We start from the raw sequence: 24,073 nt of genomic DNA, 5'->3' as shown, positions 1-24,073 counted from the left end.
TCTATTTCCTTTTTGTCTATGTCTTCTGGCTGCTTATGTACAGTACGTTTTAGGATTTTGCTGACCTGGAGAGAACACTAGTATTTGGTGCATTGCAGCATTTAAAGGTGACAGCTGCACAGACTATCTCAATAAAAATTTCACTAGTACTGATATGAAAAGTAAGTGTCTTGTTGAATAAACTGCCATTGAATTCAGTTGGCTCTTAGCTGATTAAGAGAATTTTCAGTAGTTCTGATTAGAGATGTTTCCAAATTATGATTTAATTATCAATCATGTCCACATTCCAAGGATATAAGGATTTGATTCAAAGAGCATTTGAAAAAATATGTACTATTATTGTCTTGTTAAATATTTTATATTTTTGACATTACATGCTATATTGATTTCACTTTGTCCTTTAAAGCCACAACCCCAATAAACTTCAACTCTGATGATTTGTAGGTCTAGAATAGATGTTTTATTTACAGTTTCTGAAATAAAATGGAAAACAACAGTTGTAAGCACCACCCAAATGATCAACATATAGAGCTCAGACATTGCCATTTCTGAGCAACACTCTGAAAAAATCCACATTTTACTTTCATTAAGGGCATTGTTTACTCTCTGTTGAACTCTGTATAGCTCTAACCATAATAAAACCATTCTAGTCTGTCTCGGCTTCTGTTGTAATTCCCTGGAATAAAGTTTTATCTTCACGGTAGGTATTTCACATGCAAACATCATCTTCATTGCCCATTTCATTGATTTGAGATAAGCAGACAGCCCTTTACAAGAGTTAATAACACTGAATGATGTATACATATAACAATGTTTGTTACATGATCTAATACTCCAAAACTGAGTTTCAGCCGTACACTGATGAAGTGAAATACAACGGCTTCTGATTTTAAAAACAAACTATGAAGATATGTTTCACACAACTCATTAACAGGTTCAAAAACACAATTAGCAAAAACAGACTCATTCTGTGCTGCAATGCTTGCTGCATAATAAAAGGAAAATGAAACTTGCACTTAAAACCTAAAGTCCCTTGATATCCCACCTTCAAAATGCTCTAATGAGGGTTTGCTGTACAGGTAAAGCGTAATATTCCGGTTTAAATGAAACCACAGAAAATACTGTAATCCCCGCAAAAAAAAAAAAAAAATACGTGTTGACAGTAACATGCTTAAAATGGAGGTGTATAGTACAATGTTCTATGTGAAATGATGATTATGTCAAAATGATTATCTATGGAATTGTTTTCTGTATAATTATTCAGCAGTGACACAGATGACAAATCTTTCAAGGGTTCCCTGCTGCAAAAACACTGTTTCATAGAAATAATTTAGCAATCAATACAGCGTGCACAGTTTAATCAGTAGACTATTTAACCCGGAACATTCATTTAAGTACAAGTATAAACCGACAGTCTGAGCTTATGTCATAGTATGCATTTTAAATCCAAAGGAATTTCTTCATGCAATGTAACAAATGTGCCAGAACTGTTATAAAACAAAAGGCACCACATATGTGAGTCCCAGGACGTGATTGACACTTCACACGTACAAAACACACAAATAATGCCGGAAATATACCAGCAAAGACACATATATGCACAAGGATTAACAATAACATTTTACACTTCATAAATCACAGATCTGACTCAACATTGCATTTGTTGAAACACTGGCTTTGCTACAGTCATAATTAATAATTAACATTGAAATAAACATGTCAAATCATGTTTCTAAGTATTAGCAGCTGATTGTATGTCCACGTCATGCCTCAAGAGTTAGCCTAGATAACAGGTCTTTGTGTTAAAGGGATACTCCACTTTTTTCGGAAATATGCTCATTTTACAACTCCCCCAGAGTTAAACAGTTGAGTTTTACCGTTTTAGAATCCATTCAGCCGAACTCCGGGTCTGACGGTACCACTTTTAGCATAGCTTAGCATAGATCATTGATTCAGACGAGTCCAGTAGCATTTCTTTCAAAATGACCAAAGAGTTTCAATATTTTTCCTATTTAAAACTTGACTCTTCTGTAGTTAAACCGTGTACTAAGATCGACGGAAAATGAAAAGTTGCGATTTTCTAAGCCTATATGGCTAGGAACTACTCTCATTCCGGCGTAATAATCAAGGAACTGTGCGGCCGTACCATGGGTGCAGCAGGCGTAATGATATGACGCAGCGCCTGAAAATAGGTCTAATAGGTTAGACAAACTTAGTCCCGGTCACGTTGGAAGAAGTTACCGAGCTGGGGACTATTTTTAGGCGCTGCGTCATATTACTACGCCTGCTGCAGTATCCCTTTAAGTATTTTTTTTACAGACTTACTGTTCTTTTACAAGAGTCTTTACAACTTGTGCAATCATTACCTACGAGATTATGTAAGCGGGGGACGGGGGGCAACACAAATCACACATTAATGATGATGTCCTCTTCCTCGTCCCTGATATCCTCTGACAGGCCATCATCAGAGCGCCTGCTCGCTTCATCAGTACCGCCGCCGTGTGGGCCGATGATGTATCTGTAGTCTCCACCAATAGCAAAAGCAGCTCCTGATGACACCATTAGCCAGTCCTTTTCGTCTTCCTCTATCCCTGCACACTGCCACGGTACTCCCCAAGAGGGATCCTCACTACTGCGGGTCCCGACATCTGCGGCCGGGCCAGAGGCCTGTTCTCCATCCTCTTCCTCCAGGTTCACATACAGCAACGGCTCTTTTACAGGAGCTGGATTCAGCTTCGCCCACAAGAGCTCCAACTGGTCAATGAGGTGTTGGAAACTAGGACGGCACTTTGGGACAGGAGACCAACAGCTGTGCATGATTTCATAACTGGAAGTGAGAAAATACGGAAAATAGCGGAATGAATCTCTAAAACTGGTGTGGTTTTGAGAAGCCCATAGTAATCAAATGAGAGTTCTGCAACTTTAGTATTAAATGCAGAACTGTTAAAACTTTTGTGGTCAGTAAGACTGAGATTTAAATAAATAAAAAATAATCTATCTATCTATCTATCTATCTATCTATCTATCTATCTATCTATCTATCTATCTATCTATCTATTTTATTTTTTATTCAGCAAGGATGCATTAAATGGATACAAACTGACAGTAAAGACATTTACATTACAAAAGATTTTTATTTCAAATAAATGCTGTTCTTTTGAACTTTCTATTATTATCATCAAAGAATCTTGACAGAAATGTAGTACGGTTTTTCACAAACAATATTAAGCAGCAAAAATATTTTCATTTTCAACATTGATAGTAATAAGAAATGTTGCTTACGCACCAAGTTAGCATATTAGAATGCTTTCTGAAGGATCATGTGACACTGAAGACTGGATTAATGATGCAGAAAATTCAGCATTACAATTACAGTAGCTGTCAATTTTATTTTATTTTCTATTTTAATACATTTAAGCATTTAATTTATTCCTGTGATGCAAAGCTGAATTTTCAGCATCATTACTCCAGTCTTCAGTGTCACATGATCCTACTGAAATCAGTCTAATATGCTGATTTGCTGCTCAAGAAACATATTATTATTTTTCTTAAAGGGTTAGTTCACCCAAAAATGAAAATTCTGTCAGTAATTACTCACCCTCATGTTGTTCCAACCCCGTAAGACCTTCGTTCATCTTCGGAACACAAATTAAGATATTTTTGATGAAATCTGAGAGCTGGCTCACTCCTCCATAGACTTCTAGGTGACCGAAACTTGCTGGCCCAGAAAAGTTATTAAAGAGATCGTTAATATAGTCCAAGTGACTACAGTGGCTCAATCTTAAGTTTATTAAGTGACGAGAATACTTTTTGTGCACAAAAAACAACAAAAATAACGACTTTATTCCACTATTCATTTCCTTCTATCTGGGCCTCGAGTTGGTTCACGTTGTGTTTTTGCGCAGCGCGTCTGTGTTATACGTCACCACGTAGGCTCACTATTGGCCGACGCTGGTCATGTGTGTGATGCGTGTGACGCACAACACTGACGCGCTGCGCAAAAACACTACGTGAACTAACTCGAGGCCCAGATAGAAGGAAGTGAATAGTGGAATAAAGTCGTTATTTTTGTTGTTTTTGCGCACAAAAAGTATTCTCGTCGCTTGATATACTTAAGATTGAGCCACTGTAGTCACTTGGACTATATTAACAATCTCTTTAATACATTTTCTGGGCCAGCAAGTTTCGGTCACCTAGAAGTCTATGGAGGAGTGAGCCAGCTCTCAGATTTCATCAAAAATATCTTAATTTGTGTTCCGAAGATGAACGAAGGTCTTACGGGGTTGGAACAACATGAGGGTGAGTAATTACTGACAGAATTTTCATTTTTGGGTGAACTAACCCTTTAATGCTGAAATCAGTTTTCAAGAAAATAAATGGAAACGTATTTTTTAAATCAAGGATGCATTATATTAATGAAAATTGACAGTGAAGACATTTATAATGTTATAAAAGATTTCTATTTATTAAGTGCTTTAGTAAATGTAATACTTTACAAATGTAAATGTAATAAATAAATGCAAATAAATGCTGTTCATTTAACTTTCTATTTATCAAAACATCCTGAAAAAAGGTATCACCATTTCCACAAAAAATATTAGGCAGCATAACGGTTTCCAACACTGATAATAACATTTTACTACTTAACATTTTTAATAAGAAGAAATGTTACCTGAGCAGCAAATTAGCATAACAGAATGATTTCTGAAGGATCGTGTGACACTGAAGACTGGAGTAATGATGCTGAAAATTCAGCTTTAGAATCACAAGAATAAATTATATTTTAAATTAAAATAGAACATTTGTTCGTAATATTTTGCAATTTTACTGTTTTTACTGTATTATTGGTTAAATAAATGCAGCCTTGGTGAGCAGAAGAGACTTCTTTCAAAAACATATTTTTTGACACTTTTGACAGTACCGTATTAAAATAGAAAAGTTTTCAAATTATAACAGTATTTCATAATTACCGTCTTTTCTATATTTACTGTATTTTCTGTATCAAATAAATGCAGACTTTGATCAAATAGATCCCTTTTTTCCAAATGAATGTATTTAAGAAATTGTATATTATATATTATAAAAACAATACAACAATTAAAACTTACATGTCACCAGGGCAATCTGGAGGCTGCTTGAGTCTTTCTCCTTTGATAAGATACTCGTAGATTTCTGAGTTCTCCACCCCTGGGTAAGGTGTTTGACCTTTGGTCATGATCTCCCACATGGTCACACCAAATGCCCACTAAAAAAAACCAGCCCATCAGTACCAGGAAAAGTAACAGTGAAGGGCTATGTGGTAAACCCAGTAAAGAAATTATAAGCATTTCTGTTTTCAGAAATTGTGTGATTTTAATGTAGTACATTATTACATGACTCTCTGGGTTACTAGATTCTGTTTGATCCTTTTGTGGTCAAATATTTTTATACAATGACCACTAAACTGTATAACTAACTGTCCCGATTCCAAGAAACTGGTTGTTTCTACATATCTGTGCTAGTTTTGTATCTCTCATTTAACAATGTGGTCTTGTCCGTCTCTCATAATAAAATTATTTCCATTTAAATCAATATGTCACGTTCATTTATTTATTAAATAAATAACCATGTTGCTTCCCATTGGGGTCTGGCTCACCCTATCAGGGTTTATTCTGCAGTAATGATAAGATAATTGTACATTATCCATTCCTTACAGTACAATACATCATCTCACCTAGTAATATTAAAGGGGTCATATAATGGTACATGCACTTTTACAAGTTGATTGTACTGAAATGTGTGTTGGCAGTGCCTGCACATAACCATCATAAAATGATAAAAATCCATCCAGTGTTTTTTTTTTTTTATCTCCTTATACGTTTTCCCCCATCTCAAATCAAGCCGTTCGACCTAGTGACGTCACACGGTCGGACGCCCCTCCCACGATTGTTGATTGACAGCAGCGTTTCAACACAGACCCGCCCTCGCTCGTGAGCGAGCTGTCTGTCATCATAGTCCGCGCGGTCATTGTTGATACGCTGGAGCACTGTCTATGAGCAGAATGGCGTCTAAGCTATTGTGGTGTTCTGTTCTTGGGTGCAATAACGAACACAGCAGTCATTTTGATGTTCCTAAATCCGAACCGCTGAAGACGCAGTGGCTGAGTTATTTTTTCCCCACGATCAACGTCAATGCTTTCATGTTTGCGCGAATCATTTCACACAACAGACTGCTTTACAAACGAGGTCAGTATAAAGCTGGTTTTGCTAAGAAGCTGCTCCTGAAAAAAGGATCGGTACCAACTATTCGTGTTCCTGCTGCACCTCCAGAAGAAGAAGTGAGTGTAAAGTTTTATTAAAGTTTTATTTTAATTAAAGTATATTACAAACTTTTCATTTAGACCCTAAAGAATCATATTTGTTTGTACAAAAATGGGATTATATGACCCCTTTAAAGAAATAAAGTATGAGACAAATAGTGTTCATTACCACATCACTCTGTGTTGTGTAGACATTGTCTGCCAGGCTTTCCAAAGCGATCCACTTCACAGGCAACTTAGAGACAGACCCTTGTCTATAGTAGTCGCCGCTGTAGATTTTCTTTGAGAGGCCAAAATCTGCTACACACACGCTCATATTTTCATTCAACCTAAAATTAAAGATTCATTTGAGGGGAACATAAAAGGTTACTCATCATTTGGATAGTTTACATGCCCATTAAATATGATCAGTAAATCATGTTCCTTTTACACAGAGCTGACTTAAAAAAAACCTCACATGCAGTTGCGAGCAGCCAAATCCCTATGGATGATGTTTTTGTTGCTCAGATACTCCATCCCTCGAGCAATATCCAGCATGAACTGGATAAGAATCTGCTGAGAGAGGGTCTACAAAAAAACAAGAGACATCAACAAACATTTACATGGAGGAATGGACCCAATAAATCTGATGTACAGTTGCTGCGTGTGTGTGCGAGGTAGTGACAGGAAAAACGTACAAATGGTTCATCTCCGAGGCGTGACATGAGAAGAAATGTGTGGAGATCTCCATGTTTCATAAAGGGCAGGATCACCATAGGAACAGGTAACCGCTGCTGGGCTCTCCTGTGCAAACTCACACCTGTGGGAGCGAATGCACAGCCATGTTGAAGTAACATCTTCCAATGAGTCCTGCTTGATAATATCCATGTCAAAATGGAAATGAACTGCATTGACTTCACTTCAGTGATAAACCTTGATGTGAATTTGTCCCATATCCCTTACGAAAATTAAGGAAAATAAGGTTTTATTGTGGTAAAAGTGTAGTAACCATTGTATAACCAGTTTGACTACAAATTCCATGGTTAAACTATGGTTAGAAAGCAAAACCATGGTTAATTTGTGGTTACCATGGTTTAACTATAGTAACCATGTTTTTGGGGTTTTATTTGTAGTAAAACCATGGTTAATTTTCGTAAGGGATGTTAAAGCAAATAGATTCTGAGCCAAAGGCCTAGCAAGGAAAATGTGTCCACTAACCAACAAGCGGAATGACATTGGGATGATGGAAGTCTTTCATATAGGCAGCCTCTTTCAGACATTGCTCAATGTCACTGGATGAGTTAATGTCAGCTGTAAGAGCACAGAGAGAGAGATGCATGAATGCACAGAAATAATGACAACACCAATACCATAGTCCACAGGCATCCAACTGTTCATTGAACTAATCATTTTAGATGTACACTTACTTTTTAGGACTTTCACAGCAACCTTCTGCCCAGAGTTATTCTCCGATTTGAGAAAAGCTTCTCTCACAGAGCCAAACTCACCTAGAAAACAATATTATTATTCTGACAGCAATGAACATAGTTTTTAAAGGTAAAAACTGTGACCCATGTGTACTGTGTCCATATAATAAATTATACTAAGTCCCCCTGTGTCTATTTGGTGCTTTTAATATGCTATAAGACAAACCATGTGCAAATTCATAGGTCAACACCATTGCTGAGTATTTTGGTCTCAAAAACACGGTTTGAAATCACTGGTATTTCTGACGTCACAAACTACCTTGTAAACAATCAGGTCAATATGTGATCGTCAATGAGTGGATCTCTGAGCTGGTGTGAGTGAGTGAGTGGAGGCAGGGCTAATTTGCATATTCATAGAACCACATACACTAAATGAGGCAAGGGTGTAGAGTTACACTCAAGCTATTTTAAGGCATGAAGACATTTTTTTCAAGAAAAAAAAAACCTTTTAAATAATGTCATTTTGATGATCAAAGATGAGTTTTAATGATTAAAATAATTGAATACAGGGGGACTTTAGGAATTTGATTCTTCTGAGATGCAAAAAAGTATCATAAAGGACATGCACTGTGAGGTTTAAGACAGCATATATTATTTCAATCATTTAGATCACTGGTACACAAAGTAGATCACTTTAGGTCTCGTCCCAACAAAAAGAGATTAAAATGAGCATCCGGGTCATAATGTACCTTTTCCAAGCATTCGTCCCAGAGTTAAGAGCCTTTCAGAGATGAGAACATCCTGTAACTTGGCCATCAAATCACTGTTGATTCCTAGACTGTCCACTAGATGGATACAGAGTCAAAATTCATAATTTCCTGAAAAACAAGTACTGTAGGATCATGTCAATGATGGTGCAGTCATGCGTGCACTTACATGTGGTTTCGGGGAGCTCAGGGAACTGCCTGTTGAAGGACCTGGCAGCTGTAAAGGAAACTGGTACTTCTGTTCCTGGAGCTGCAAATGCAGACCTGAAAACAAGCCCAAATGTGACAAAATGACTCAAATTTCACTGTTTTAAAAGACATTTTGGAAATGCTTCTAAACCCAAACTGCCCAACAAAAGCAAAACACACAAACTACATCGTAAATGGAACTGAAAAAACGGACCAAGTTCTTGGACTACAAGCTGTATGACCAGTCTTCATTGATTTTGAGCATAGTTGATCCAAACTTGACTGTGAAAGGACAGATCACAGTCTAAGAGACCAGATTTCAGTCCTAGTTCAGACAAAATGTGTGGTTTGGCCAGCAAATAGGGTGTAATAATGTAAAAACATAAGTAAACACATACCCAAACTGGGTCTCTTTGCCTCTGTTGCGTACCATTACAATCAACAGGAGTCCCACCATGGTGGCCACAAGAAGGCCAAAAAGAAGCCCCACCCATATGTGGCCCCTCTGGGTCTGAGCCTGCGTGGCTGAAAGGACACAACGAGAGTGTTAATCACCACTTCTGCTCAAAAGTGCCTGACGCAACGCCATTCCTGCATAATGAGCAGCGAATGAACACACACAGGCTATTAGAGCGCTGCATTATGAGAAAATACTGTCACAAAAAAAGCTGCAGTGACTGCAGAAATCCTGATTTCAAAGAGGCAGGAGGGGAGACAATTAGAGTGGACAAACCTGACACGGGCATCACAAGAACAGGCTGACTCCATGGGCCACATCCTGCGTTTGTGCACGCAGCAACCTGGAAGGTGGCGTTGAAGAATCGCCCTGCACCCGAGAGACGGGCAATGTTGTCCTTAAACAGTAAGGGATCCTATAGAAACAGAAATCATAAAGGATATGCATAAAGCTTAAAGGGTTAGTTCGACACAGAGCAGCTCTAGTCTACAGAAGAAAATAATGTCATTATCCAGCTCAATACAGATTCAGTGTTGAATCAGTTCAGGTCAATAACAGTGTCAGTGTTGCAAAATTTCCACTGTAAGTGTGTTTTCCTTAATAATGATGTACCTGATTCTCTCCTCCCTGTTTCCACTGCACTTTATATGCTAGTAACCTTCCACAAAGCTCCTCCTGTTCCAGTGCCGCCCAGGACAGAGTGAGCTGCTGCTCGCTGAGTTCAAAGGTAAAGTTCTTTGGAGCTGCTGATGGTGCTATGTATGAAAGATATGAAAACAGTAAAAAAGGGAGCAATTGCCAGTGTACAGACAAAAGTACGTGTCAAGCACCTCTGCACTACAATAAATGATGTCACAGCCAGGCCCAGATGGAATTTGTTCACATTTTTCCCACTGATTTGGAGGAGAAACAACCTCTGGAATCTGTGGAATGGATTTTAAGTGGAGAGGAGTGTAATACACTCTTATTTATAGTGGATAAAAATGAAAAATAAAACAAAGCGCAAGTAAACCAAATCCATTTAAAATAGTTCCAATGACTGCTTTGGCCAGTAGGTGGCAGAATATTGGACTCTGTATGTGGCAGCAGTGCATTGATATGGATTGGGGACACGCACAATGGTGCATTGTACCACTCAGCCTGGAATCTACTGGACTGCTGCCAGTGCTACCAGTTTACAAACATGCAAACAGGGACAACTTCAGAAACCCCTTCTGCTCCTCAAACCCATCCATCAGCTCCTCCCCTTCCAAACCCCCTTGCCCTAGGCATCTGGCCAGAACCCGCTCTCTGGGCTGTTTGTTTACTTCCAACCCACCACAACTTTGGTTAGAACGGCAAACGGTTTTATTTCCGAAGGAATTTTAAAAACGTTAGTCGCTCATGACTGTCCTTCACAGAACTTTGAACTATCACAGTTTGGAATTAAATGTCATCTTTAATTAGCCCTCCTTGATCCAAACCAAGTCATATAGTGATGTATGCAGCAACCATGTTGTAGAGAACTTTACAAGATGGATCTGGATTCTACAAAAGCTCCTTCCTTCCTTCCTTCCTTCCTTCCTTTCTTTTGTGTACCTCAACACTCTTCATACAGACAGGTAGTATGGGATGATCATATCAAATTTCACATGAAAAAAGTAAAAAAAGAAAAGTGGTAACACTTTTTTCCGATAGTCCACTTTAGTCATTCTACAAACTATTAGTAACGCTTCAATTACATGTCAACTAGCAGTCATTAGAGTATTAGTAGACTGTCTGCTTAATATCTGCTAACACTTTATTTTGATGTTCCCCAACAGACATTCTACTGACTATAATTAAGTACATTTCAACTTATTCAACTAACCTGAACCGTAAGCTAACAGTCTACTAATATTCTAATAAGATTTAGTTGGCATGTAGTTGCAAAGTTACTTACTACTTAGAATTACTTATTCTACTACTTATAGTTAGAAGAATGTCTATCAAAATAAAGTGTAACCAAAAATTGTATAAAAAATACTTTAATTGTCATGTCACAATGGTCCCTTAAATACCCGTAAAAATAGGCTTAATTTTTAAACGTTAACATGAGTTAGTAACTTTCTAACAGTGGACACATATTTCAGGGGACTCTGCCTTCAAATAGTTTACTTATAGTCTGGATGGGGTGTTTGAACATCAAGAAACTTACAGACATCACCAAAATTAATTTTTATAGAAACTGCACTCATAAAGAACAAGAAATATGTTCAAAGAAATATTTTAATAATTAAAGAGAATGAAAATTTTTGAATAACTTAACTTAAGAGCACATTTTGATCAAATTCACTGATATTTGCAGTTTTTTCATGCCTGTGGGAACCTTACCATTCTGAAACTCAAACAGTAGAGCATGGAACTAGCTATGCCAAGGTCATGGGTTCGATTCCTACTGAATGCAAGAGCTGATCAAACGTTTACTTTGAATACAATGTAAGCTGCTTTGGATAGAAGTGTCTGGCCAAAATGCATGAATGCAAATGCAAATGTCTGTAATTTCATCAACAGCAACGCTGTTCAAGCTAAAAAGCCATTTATGTTAATTTGACTAATAGAAAGAAACCACATGCATACATAGCATCATTACCTTATCTAAAGTTTCACATACCTGCCTCTGGAGTGTGAAAGTCCACCCAGGGAGAGAAGGGGGAAGAGCCCAACTCATTATCACACCGGATTCTCACACTGTAATTTGAGTAACTGTGGAGCCCCCCAAACACATGCTGGAAGGGAGGAACCACAACATCCAGATCAGGAAGTTTCACCTTCTTTCCAGATCCCTTTGACACCTAGAAATGGATTACAGGCAGATATTCATCTTTGTTAAGTTTACAGATTTGAATCCTGAGAATTTAGATAGAAACTTCATTTGCTTACTATTTTTTTAAAGAGATTCCTAAAATTGTTTACATGCAGAATTTTTTCTCAAGAGAGCAGTGTGACTTGCTCTTTTGGCCGGTTGCATAAAACTGCTTAGACTAGTCTTAAAAGTTAGTCATCTAATTATTTTCTTCAAGACTGGTGCTAAGTTTTTAAAGTCAGTTACATAAAAAGGTAGATCGGTCTAATTTGAATCAGAAAAGCAAGACTGATTACCTCAACTAATTTCTAGTTATCAAATTAGTTCTTAAGACACAGTCTTAACATAGCGGCTAAGTTTATGCAACTGGCCCAGATGTAGTGAGGGTCTGGTTAAAAGTAGACCATACGACTTGTGAGCAACGTAAAACATTTTTTCCTGTTCCTAACATCTGCCATGTGTTACACAGGAAGTGAAAAGTCATACGGGTTTGGAATGACAAGAGGGTAAAATAAATTATTTCGGGGTGAACTATTCCTTTAACAACCAAGCACTAAGACTGTACGGCCATAGGAAGAACACGAGGAAATGAACAGAAAAAGGAATGCAATAATGTCAAATACTATGTAGTAGCTTACCTGTATAGTGCAGGTGGAAAGCTGTGAGTGCCCTGTGAAACCTGGACTCCATGTAACGGTTATATTAAGATCAGACACATGATGCACCTTGACATCCCGGGGGGAATCAGGACGGACTGCACATAACAATCATATTTAAAGAAACACATTATAACAACAACATTTATCTTCTTTCTACAAGCCTTTTGTGGTTGTATTTGTATGGATGCCTGTTTATGATGAATTACGGTCAAAACAAAAACCAACAAATATTTTTGAATTTTGAATGCAATTATGCTGAACTAACTGCAATAAAAGTAGTGTGAGTGGGAAGTAAAAAACAATGTGGTATGTCTCACCTTTAATGTGCACTGTGCCCGTGCGTGACACGGAGATGCCTCGAGCGTTCTTGGCCTCACAGTAAAACTTTATACTGTCATTCACACCTGGTTGAGCAAATAAAAAAACAAATCACTGTGGTCAGTGTTTCACCTGCAAATAAGTTTGCAAAAATGCATATTAAATATCATTAAGCATGTCAAAAACATGCCTGGGTCACATTTCACACTACAATCTAAAGAAAAAAAAAAGAGAGAATATATATTTGCATTAAAACAAAAAACATAGTTTTTATGACGATTAAAATAAACATATTTTAAAATACAAATATAATTATATTTTATATATTTTAAATATACAAAATATGATTATCTATACTGTGTATATACTGTATATAGCCTATATATATATATATATATATATATATATATATATATATATATATATATATATTTATATATATATATATATATATATATATATATATATATATATATATATATATATATATATTTATATATATTTATATATATACACACACAACTCACTGCGTAATGTGTGTATAACCTATAGAATCAATCTGGTGAATCTATCGACAATAAATGAATCAATCGTGAGCAAATCAATCGGGTGAACCAATGATTCAATGGCCCATTCATAAAAAGAGCCATTTACTTAATTCCTGAGGAATCAACCATTTGAACGAATCGAATGAATGATTGACTCAATTACTTGTACACATTTAGACATTTACTGCCATGTACTGGCAGTTTTAGTTATTTTTTAAGAGTATAATTTCATATAAAAAAAATCATGTTTCCATATTAATAAAAAACATCCATTAAAAGTATATTTCACCCAAAAATGAATATATAAATATATATTTATCCTTTCATTATATTCATGAGTTGCAAAAAATAGTGAATCAAAAAGTTTTTTTATATATAAATCAAAGAGAATAGACAAAAAAACATCCTCATGTCTCATTTCGCCTCATGAACAAGGACATGACAGCTGTCACATTGTTTTATATAATGACAGAGCAAAAAAACAGAGTGAGTCACAAACTCATTTCTGTTGCTGATAATAGGAACGCATGACACAGACTTAATGACTCAATGATTTCTAAGCATAGGCTGTTAAAATGGAAAGTTTACTTTACTGGGCTTTACCACACAGGCAGCATTGATTACTATAATGCATTCCCTCACAGAACAAGAGATCCAGTTACAAAATGTAAAGGCAAGGCGGGAAACTGGCCTTGACGTTATCCAGTAACAAGAGGCTTTTTCTCCACAAGAACATGATAAGAAATTTAAACAACGTATCAGACACCTCTAAAATATCAAAATGTATTTTCATTAAAAAGATATTTTGTTGGTTCTATCAAAAAACTGTAGAGGTTTGAGAAAAACAAAACACTTTGATAGTTCAAATGAGACCAAAAATACCCACAAAGTCACCCTGTTGCTAAAAATCTCTCACAACTCTATGCAATTTTACACTATTTACATGTAAGCACAAACTTGCCCCACTGGAAACATCACGCAGTTCCCCTATCTGCAAAGTCACCCAATCCACTGAAAGCAACAGCGACTCAGTTCTACATTTTATCTGCCTAATATATCATCTCACAGAATATTTGAAAGAGGATATAGGAATCTTAGATGTTTCACATGATGTTTCATAATGTGACTAATATATAACTGTTGTGAGCAAACAAACGTTCATGGAATATTTAATAAAGGAGAGTTATCTAATAGAGGAGCAGTATTGGGGAGTAACTAACTTAGCTTAGCTGAGTAAGAGTAGCTCAGGTAGTTGTGTAGTGTGACAAAACATTATATACTTGTTTTTGTCACATTATATTCTGAATACTATAATCAAACACAATGCCAAAATCAATGCCAATCTCAAATACCACTGGGAAGCTGGGAATGTGAAAGCAACTCACACTGTTGTTCAGGAAGTAAAGTAACCTGCGCAGGCATTTTAGCTGATGATGACAATCCCTAATACAACAAAGCGCATGTAGGCGATTCAATTTTTCATGAGTTCAATCACAGCGGCAAATGAATGGCTCGCAATCCACTGTCTCCTCAAAAGAGTCTGTTTGCAAGCTGTAGAAAGCCGCCTTCATGTGAAGCACATACAGCAAACCCAAGTGCCGTTCACTCTGCTGTGCATAATAGCAGGAAATTAATACAAAACACAATATATTGAGAACAATCGCTCTCGGACCACACCAAACGTGCCCATCAAAATGTGTAAATAAAACTTACTTACAATACTTGCATTTTAATAACACTATGTTGTAAGTGTGTCCCATCGGTTAATCAAAAGTTCTACACACAATTGCGGTCTTCACGCCCACTTGAACACTTGGGCCAAACACCAGAAAGATGTAATTTAAGTAGACAAGTGGTTGAATGCAAAGACCGCAACTGTGGGTATTGGGACAGGGCCTTGGTTCCTCTCACCTTTAACAAAGAGAACTGAGGGGGAGGGCATGAAATCACCCTTCTGTTGGTCTCCCAGCCACCACAACACCTCCACAGGTTCTGGAGGACCTGATGCAGCACACGTCAGGTTGAAGGGCTCCCCTGCAAATGTAGCTACATCCTCTGGTTCCTCCACAAAATGAGGCACACCTAAAATGTGAGCAGTAAGAGGCAAAAAGTGTAATATTTGCATTAAAGGACCAAGATATGATCTGAGAAATACACTAATTGGAGGATTCGAAAGAAGAAAATACCTTCTACCGCGATCCAAGCAGGCTCAGAGGAAATGATTGTGCCGTGATATTCAACTTCACACCAGTACTTCCCGGCATCTTGTTGCTGCACGGATTTAACACTGAAGACAAAGAAGCACTCAGATTAGGCACTCTTCAAAGGGTTAAATCAACCACAAATGAAAATTGTGTCATTTACACACTCTCATGTTGATGGAAACCAAAATAACATTTACAGTTGGGGGTCACATTACAAGTAACATGAGAAAAAGTAATGATTGCTTTTTTTCAAGTGACTAGTAAAGTAACCCCATGTTGAGAGAAATCGAGAGTAAGTGCAGAGGCACTGTGCAAGCTGTGAAAACACGATGAAACATTAAAAAAAGTAATGTAGAAGTAACATAACGCATTACTTTCCATAAACAAGTAACTTGAAATTAAGTAGTTTAGTTACTTTTTTAGGGAATAACTCAATATTTAGGGATTTTTTTGCAATATTTCGCACTATTGTAAGGCATTACTTTAAAAAGTAACTTCCCTAACACTGCTCAACAAATGTGCCTCAAGCTCAAATGCAAATGTTCACATATTTGCAACATTCACATTGTTCTTTTTTTTAAACTAAACTGAGCTGAATAATGACACTATTATCTTTTTAGAGCTGTTTTACAGTTGAAATTGTATTATTACTCTTATATTCCAGTCTATTACCGTGATGCTGCTTTGAAACAATCTGTAATTGAATAAAATGCTATTTAAACAAATGTAATTTGACTTGACATGACATGAGACTAAGAAAAGCAGCAAATCCCCAAATTTTGTGTAATAATGATCATGGAATAATGACACATCAGTCTCAAAGTTTTACAACTAGAAGAGAGCCATTGAGTCTAAGAGTGCTAAGATTTATGTAGACAAAGGTCAGTTGCGCAAACAACGGAATTGCATTCACACGCCAAGAAATGCATGACGTATACATTTGTTTACAACTGACACCCACCTGGTGAAACTAGTCATTTATAGATTATGCAGGCAGCATGGCATGCAGCGAGGAAACGTGATGTCTATATAATTCACTGAGCCAGTTTCTCTCTCTACCGTTTGTTATCCTCTTTAGCCTAATCTTACAGCAAGGCAGCACTTTCAAAAGCAAATTTCCACCCAAACTGTGTTTAGTCTAAGAATGGCCTAAAACAGATCTAGGCAACTGGACTGCGTCACGACACGTGCAAGAGATTATCAGCCTTCACAGCGTTCAGTAAAGCAAGCTCGTGTTACTAATGTCTGCATTACATCTGCATTATAGGGGAGACATTTACCTGACTGCTCAACAGAAAGCTATAAATGATCTCCAAAGGTTGCTATGTGTGTGACACTGATTTTGATTTTTGACAACAATTGAGCTCCTTAACATTTTTGAGCTCCTTAATAGTTTTCCGGTTTTCTTCGATGAACAGAACATTGAAAAGAAACAATTATTGTAACATTGTAACATCGTAAGTGTCTTTATTGTCACTTCTGATCAATTTAATGTGTTCCTGCTGAATAAAAGTATACTTTCTTATAAAACAAAATCTTATGGCCCCCAAACTTTTGAATGGTAGTGTATCCTAAACTATCCTGGTTAAATTCAGGAATCGAAAAATAAGAACCTGGCATACTGTTTGCTCACAAAACATAGTATTCACATCCAATTTCATATTGTGCTCAAAAATGTACTAACAAACTCTCTTTGTATAACTCTGAAGGTCAGAGACTGGCTACAGTAACAAACATTTTAGACTTGACAAAAAATTCCTTGATAAAGTGTATTGACCTTGGTGTCTTTTACCATACAGACAGTAATGAATGTCATCATCTGATTTTGGAGTTGTGAAATCCAACAAAAAAAGCACAAACAACTGTTGTGGTGTTTTAGCTCTGCGCCCACACTGTGATAATAAAAAAAATTATAGTGATAGAGACACTGAGCCACAACCTCAAGGCCACAGTCATGACAACTAGACAATCTCCCTTTTAGACAAAAAGTGTAAAAGGCACAGATGTTTTGTTTTTGTTTATTTGCCCAAACCAAAATAGTCTACCCACAAGCCTCTATGATATTCTGGTGTCTACATGGCTCCAGCCCCTCCTTTAAAGATAGGGTACGCACATTTTTTTTTTTTTTACTTTTTACTGATTGAAACTCTCTTCACATTCTGATTAGCAACCAATATAAGAAGTGGTCTAAATATTAAAACGCACATTTATTTTCCGTTGGAAGACACAAGACCAAAAAATGTTCGTCCAATCATGCAATGATAGGATGTCCGACCTGCCTGTCAACATATGTACTTCCATACCTCTGCTTACCCTGCTCGCGCAGACATCACACGTCATCACCGTGTTTCACGTTTTAGACAGTCATCGAGTGCCACAAACAAACAGAAGCCGCCTTTAACAGTTCCTCCTGAACCAAAACAATGAGCTTATGCTGCGTTCACACCATCTCGTAACCAAAATTACAGAATGGCAACCCGTGATGTTCTACCTGGAGCTGTTCATGCCCTCAAACTCAGATGCATTTCTATGTCAACACTATCAACGGCGAAATTAATCGGCAGCGGTCCGGTGGTACAAGTAAGAGCACTTTAAGTTGTGCACGTTTATTATTATTGTAATATTATGTGCTTTGAGACTTGTCTAGTGACACTTTGCAGACTCTGCTCTGGCTGTGTGTGTTCATGTGTTTTGAAGGAGGCGTGGCTTTGGAGAAGCTATGAGGGGAGGGTGGGATCTCATGCTTTCAAAGCTAGCTTGCTATTGTTAGCCACCCAGATAGCACACGTCAATTTGATGTGATGTTTACATCTGGAAGACGTATTTTTAAGAGTGTTTGCTCATCTGCAATACGTCTATAGGACTGTCAGATGTCAAATAGACGTTTGGAAGATGTCAGTTTAACATACATTCTAAATCATTGTATCTTAAAGACATCTTCTAAACGTCTATTTGACATCTGACAGGAAACGTCCTATAGACGTATTGCAGATGAGCAAACACTCTTAAAAATACATCTTCCAGATGTAAACATCACATCAAATTGACGTGTGCTATCTGGGCAGTCTGCAATTGCCTACCCTACCTTTAATGTACATCTATTGACCACTGGCAAAAACTATTCTGAACAACATCAAGGACTAGGGCACAGTTCCAGGTTCACACCGTCCTACCTGTAGAAGGTCTCCCAGTGATGTGCATCCAGTGTGATGTACATCTGATCAGTGCTGTAGATCTTCTCTCCATCCTTCATCCAGATGATCTCAGGTTCACTCAAACCCTCAAAGGCACAGCCTAGACGAGCCATGTTACCCTGAGTCACCGTTTGGTTGGAAGGGTTTTGGGTGAACCGTACCCCTGGAGGACACACAATTTGACTAGGGTGACCATCTGGTTATTGCTCTGTTGCAGGACAGCAGATGTGATTTTGCGGGACATGTGTAACAGAGATAAACTTACTACTATTATACTTATATACTATAAAAATAGATTTACATTAGTTGGAAAGCCTATATGCCATCATGTTGGATGATAATAGGGATGGGGCCGATCCGATCCAGTATTGATATCGGGACCGATACCAGCGTAATTCACGCATCGGATTTTCCCGATCCAACCTGCGGAGATATCCGATATCCATGAGTCTTGTCTGCTGAAGTGACTCCAAAAGTGATTCCCGCCGGCTAGTCTGCTAGCTGGCTGCAAACTGCAGAATGAATTTCCTGAACAGAGGTTAAATGAGACCCAGAGTTATGAGACACGCCCCTGCTCAGGAAATCCATTTCCAAGATTGTGGCTAGCCAACAACATCCATTGTGTGGAAATACTTCACACTGGAAACACCGCAGAGCAAGACAGCAAAATGCAATGTTTCCAAAGCCGTAATTCAGAGCTCTTTGAAGCTCCCTCGCGTCGTACAACACAACGAACGCAATCAAACATTTTAAAAAGCACCACGTTACTGTGCGTTCACACCAAACGCGAATAGCGCATCAAATTTGCGTCTGCGCGTCTAGTTGGATGCTTGCATATTTTGAATCTATTTGCACGTCCAGAGTGAAATTGATGAGCATAAAAAGCAAAAGTTTGAAGCGAAATTGATGGGTCTGAGGCAAAATCCGCTTGTCTGTTTGCAAGATGGCTGATTTTGATTGAGCATTCATCGCATCGGAGCGAGGATCACCCTTCGTGTGTGTGTAAGATGTTTACACTTGCACTTTTCTTATATTTCAACACTCAAGTATTTTACATTTTGGGAATGTAATAAATATTGACATGACAATTAATTTGAAACCCTTATAGTTGCATATTTGTTTTCAGAATGGGATTTTTCCTGTTAACAATATTTCCTGTTTTTCTAGTTTATTTCAGCATCATATAAAATAAACAATAATGATGATAATAATAATAATATTAAAGTAAACACAGCTCTGGTATCGGAATAGTATCGGTATCGGCCGATATCCAAATTCAGGTATCGGGATCGGATCGGAAGTGGAAAAATGTGGATCGGTGCATCCCTAGATGATAACGTTTTAAATCGTCAATAAGCTTTGTTAATTGTTACCGGCTCTGTGACTAGTACACAATTCGCCCAGGTTCGAGTGTAATTTACTCTACTCTTAGCATAGCAATCTACTAAATTGAATAAAAGGCTATAGGTAAAAAATCACATTTTAAAACAGTTTGTTTTAAAGTCAATAAAAGTGCATCTATCCATCATAACGAATTCCACACGGCTCTGGGGGGTTAATAAAGGCCTTCTAAAGCAAAGCGATCAGTTTGTGTAAGAAAAATATCCATATTTAAAACTTTATAAAGTAAAATAACTAGCTTCCGGCCAAACAAACTTACGGATTCGACTTAAAGGAGAACTCCGGTCAATTTTAACATTGAGCTCATTTTTGTGTAAATATGGAGTGCTGTCAGTACAGAGAACAACGACAAAAATCGGTGTTGCCTACACCGTGTTATCCTCTTTTTAAAATTTGCACCCTGTTGACTTCAATGGGGCAAGTTTTAAACCTGCTTTTAGCCTCTTAACATCCTTGATGTGTCATTACAAGTGCACAGGTCATGTGAGTGATTCCTTCGGAGTGAACGCGGGTGAATCTGACTGAATCAAGTTCACGCGCATAGGTTTAGTACCTATGATCACGCGCGTGAACTCGACAATCGACTACTGTGGACTTCGACCGAAAACAGGATGTAAATACAGGTATGTGCGCTGGCTGAATAAACATCATTTTTATTCATATCTTTCACATCTACTGCAGTCAGATTCACCCGCGTTCACTCCGAAGGAATCACTCACATGACCTGTGCACTTGTAATGACACATCAAGGATGTTAAGAGCCTAAAAGCAGGTTTAAAACTTGCCCCATTGAAGTCAACAGGGTGCAAATTTTAAAAAGAGGATAACACGGTGTAGGCAACACCAATTTTTGTCGTTGGTCTCTGTACTGACAGCACTCCAAATGTACAAAAAAATGTTCTCCTTTAAGTCTAAGCGCAACTTATGCGAGTAATGTGACATACTGCTGATATTTACAATACGCCATGACGCACCGTGCTACTTCCGACGTCACAAGTTGCGCATTAGGTGCAAGTAGCCTGCTTATGGCCGTTTGGCCGGAAGCTAGAATTTGACTTTGTAACGTGTTGAATACACAGAAAAGTATTTTACGGAAAATTGCAGGGGACCTGTTAGCATGCAGGGTGCCTATAACTATCTATCTATCTATCTATCTATCTATCTATCTATCTATCTATCGAGTAGGTGCACCCAAACTTTTCACATTAACATTTTCACATTGTAACTGCATAGAAACAAACCCAATAATTTACATCACATGCTTTGTTTGTGGCTTTTTGCCTCTAAATGTCATCTATCAGAAAAAAGAAAAAAAAAGAAAAACAGAACAGAACAAGACATGAGCAATATGTAGTAAACTACATCCCAAAAATTTGACAATAAGTTTCATATTCCCTTCAACGGGCTTTTGAGCATTGTTCTAAGACGTCGATTGTACTGGGACAATTTCTGGCATCTCTGTCAAGCTCTGATTGTGGACAGCAGACGTCATGCATGCTGCAGATGTCTGAAAGATCTACTGTGACAGACAACAACACACAGCTGACCAGAACATCTGCATCAAACATCACATTCATTCCCCAGGAAAGAGGTAAATGAGGAAACTACAGTATGATGTAACTCTACAATCAATAGCATAGGCTATCTGTCTAGGGATGGGTATCGTTAAGGTTTTACTACTCTTACCGATACTGCTTATCGATCCAGTACTTTGACGGTATTCGTATCGGTCCTTTTTGCAATAATTTGGCAGGGTCAGAATTCGGCACAACACCGGGTTTCAGTACCCATCCCCATACCTATCTATCTATCTATCTATCTATCTATCTATCTATCTATCTATCTATGGTGAATTACCCTAATGTGGGACACTGCCTAATGTGGGACACCTAAGGTCTAGTGTTTGTAGGTCCCCCATAAATACATGAATCATCAAACAGGAGGCCCCTTGTGTGAAGACCATCCGAAGGTTAGTGACATAGAGTTTTAACAAATTTGATATTAGGGAGTTAAATACATTTTAAACAAAGCAATCCTGCTACTTTTTAGCCTAATATGCTTATGAAATGTTTGTCCATAAAAAATAGTGTAACTTTGTGTGTATATTTGTATCAAATTTCCTAGTGTCCCACATTCAAATCCGGGACAGCATCATCAGCCTAAAGTGGGACAGTACTTAAATGAGTCAAAAATGTGTGGTGGGGCATGGTTTGTGGGACAAACATGGTTATTTATGGTTTTAGTCTTGTAATGCAGTATTAGAATACTGTTAATGCAGATTTTTAACAGTTAACAGCACGTTTATGAATTAAAGTTTGTTTAAGCTGTGTTTGTTAAGTAAACTGAACTAGATAATATTGTATTATCGGTCTGATGATGTTCAGTTATCCATGCTTCATCCATCCATAACCAAGAGAATTACTAACTAAGATTTAAGAGAGAATGTAAAATAAAATAAGATTTTACTATTCTACATATATCAATGTGATTTTTGGTCTTTCGTCATAGATTTTTCAGTGTCCCACATTGGGGACACAACTGTCCCACATTAGGAAGCTGCAGATTGTCTCAGACGACTTGCAATAAGAGCACTAATATGTCTATAATTTCTCTTATGAATGGGTTATCTGAATTTTCTCTTAGGACACATCCTGGGGTTTTTAAAATGGTATTGGGTGTGGATTTAATGTTTTGGTTACACATCGCAATATGTCACAGAAGTCTGAAGTGCAAAAATGTCCCACATTAGGGAAATTCACCCCTATCTATCTATCCTGACACTGCTTCAATCAGCAGTAACAGAATAATAGAGGCACTAAATGGCTGCTAGTTTTAGCATTATTTTAATACCACTTCAAAAGATTATTTGGTTAAAAAATGATACAAATAAAAAGTGTGGCTATTTAATTTAACTGGGAAAAAAATAAGAGTCTCTTTTTGAAACACGGGCTCCATTAGTTTTGAATCTGTAATCACAAATGCTGTCAATCCTCGGCATTTCACAAAATTAGGTATTATTATTATTATGCGAAAGGTTATAAAAGAGGATTAATAGAACGTTCTGCTAATAAACCTCCCACATTTACATTTACATCGATGTTTATCTTGAAACATTGTGTCCACGTCAACACATAAGCACTGATGAGTTTAATGAAACACTGAGTTCACAAACTCTGCGATTAGTTCAACAAACTTACCGTGAATTCCCTCATTGAAGTGCAGTAACAAGAGCAGGATCCAAAGAGAAAGCCCCATTATAACATCTTCCGTTAAAGAGCTGAGTTTTCTCCTTCACCTTGTGAAAGTTTGAACAGCGCTGATTAATGAATTAACTAGGTGTTCGTAAATCCCATTATATTCATACACTTCACAGAAGCTTCAACTTCAAAATCACCCTCTTGCATTTAACGTTAATACATCATGTTTCGGTAGTTAACCCGGTATAAATGGCATTCTTCTCATTGTTTTGATAAATCCTCACAGAGCTCGTGAGAACGCGGTGATCATCGTTCAAGTCAAGTAGCTCGATTTAGAAAAACAGCAGGAAACATCTGAGGAGTCGCAGAGTCGGGAATACGCGCCCCCTGTAGGTCACGTGCCGACACTGCACGACACTCAGGCACAAAACCTCAATTTGTTATATTATGAATACGGCATGCTATTTGCCAAGTTAAATAATTGATAGATAGATAGATAGATAGATAGATAGATAGATAGATAGATAGATAGATAGATAGATAGATAGATAGATAGATAGTACCAGCCAAAAGTTTTGAAACAATTACTATTACAATTATTATTTTTTAAT

General features: G+C 37.5%; 1 protein-coding gene across 1 annotated transcript; it reads right to left on the bottom strand.

Moving 5' to 3' along the window:
• Positions 1–445: 445 nt before the first annotated feature.
• On the bottom strand, positions 446–23,834 carry tyro3 (TYRO3 protein tyrosine kinase). The gene is made up of 19 exons (XM_084393077.1): positions 23,463–23,834; positions 18,844–19,027; positions 15,653–15,753; positions 15,378–15,548; positions 12,918–13,004; positions 12,580–12,695; positions 11,750–11,930; positions 9,730–9,872; positions 9,394–9,532; positions 9,059–9,185; positions 8,641–8,735; positions 8,454–8,549; positions 7,705–7,785; positions 7,496–7,588; positions 6,976–7,097; positions 6,756–6,865; positions 6,468–6,627; positions 5,109–5,245; positions 446–2,827 (listed from the first exon to the last, which is right to left on the bottom strand). The coding sequence occupies exons 1-19, from the start codon at positions 23,518–23,520 to the stop codon at positions 2,407–2,409; spliced, it is 2,622 nt and encodes an 873-aa protein (XP_084249203.1). The 5' UTR covers positions 23,521–23,834; the 3' UTR covers positions 446–2,406.
• Between the last annotated feature and the right edge of the window lie 239 nt (positions 23,835–24,073).

The sequence above is a fragment of the Rutilus rutilus genome (genome assembly GCF_951802725.1).
Source record: "Rutilus rutilus genome assembly, chromosome: 21".
Lineage (NCBI taxonomy): Eukaryota > Metazoa > Chordata > Actinopteri > Cypriniformes > Leuciscidae > Rutilus > Rutilus rutilus.
This window is presented reverse-complemented; position numbering and strand designations above follow the sequence as displayed.

Excerpts from the sequence above, each read along its gene's own strand:
- tyro3 (XM_084393077.1), bottom strand. The coding sequence starts at position 23,520 with ATGGGGCTTTCTCTTTGGATCCTGCTCTTGTTACTGCACTTCAATGAG. Across the intron at positions 12,696-12,917 it reads GGGCACAGTGCACATTAAAG|TCCGTCCTGATTCCCCCCGG; the intron begins GTGAGACATACC and ends TGTTATGTGCAG. Across the intron at positions 9,186-9,393 it reads TCTTGTGATGCCCGTGTCAG|CCACGCAGGCTCAGACCCAG; the intron begins GTTTGTCCACTC and ends GTGTCCTTTCAG.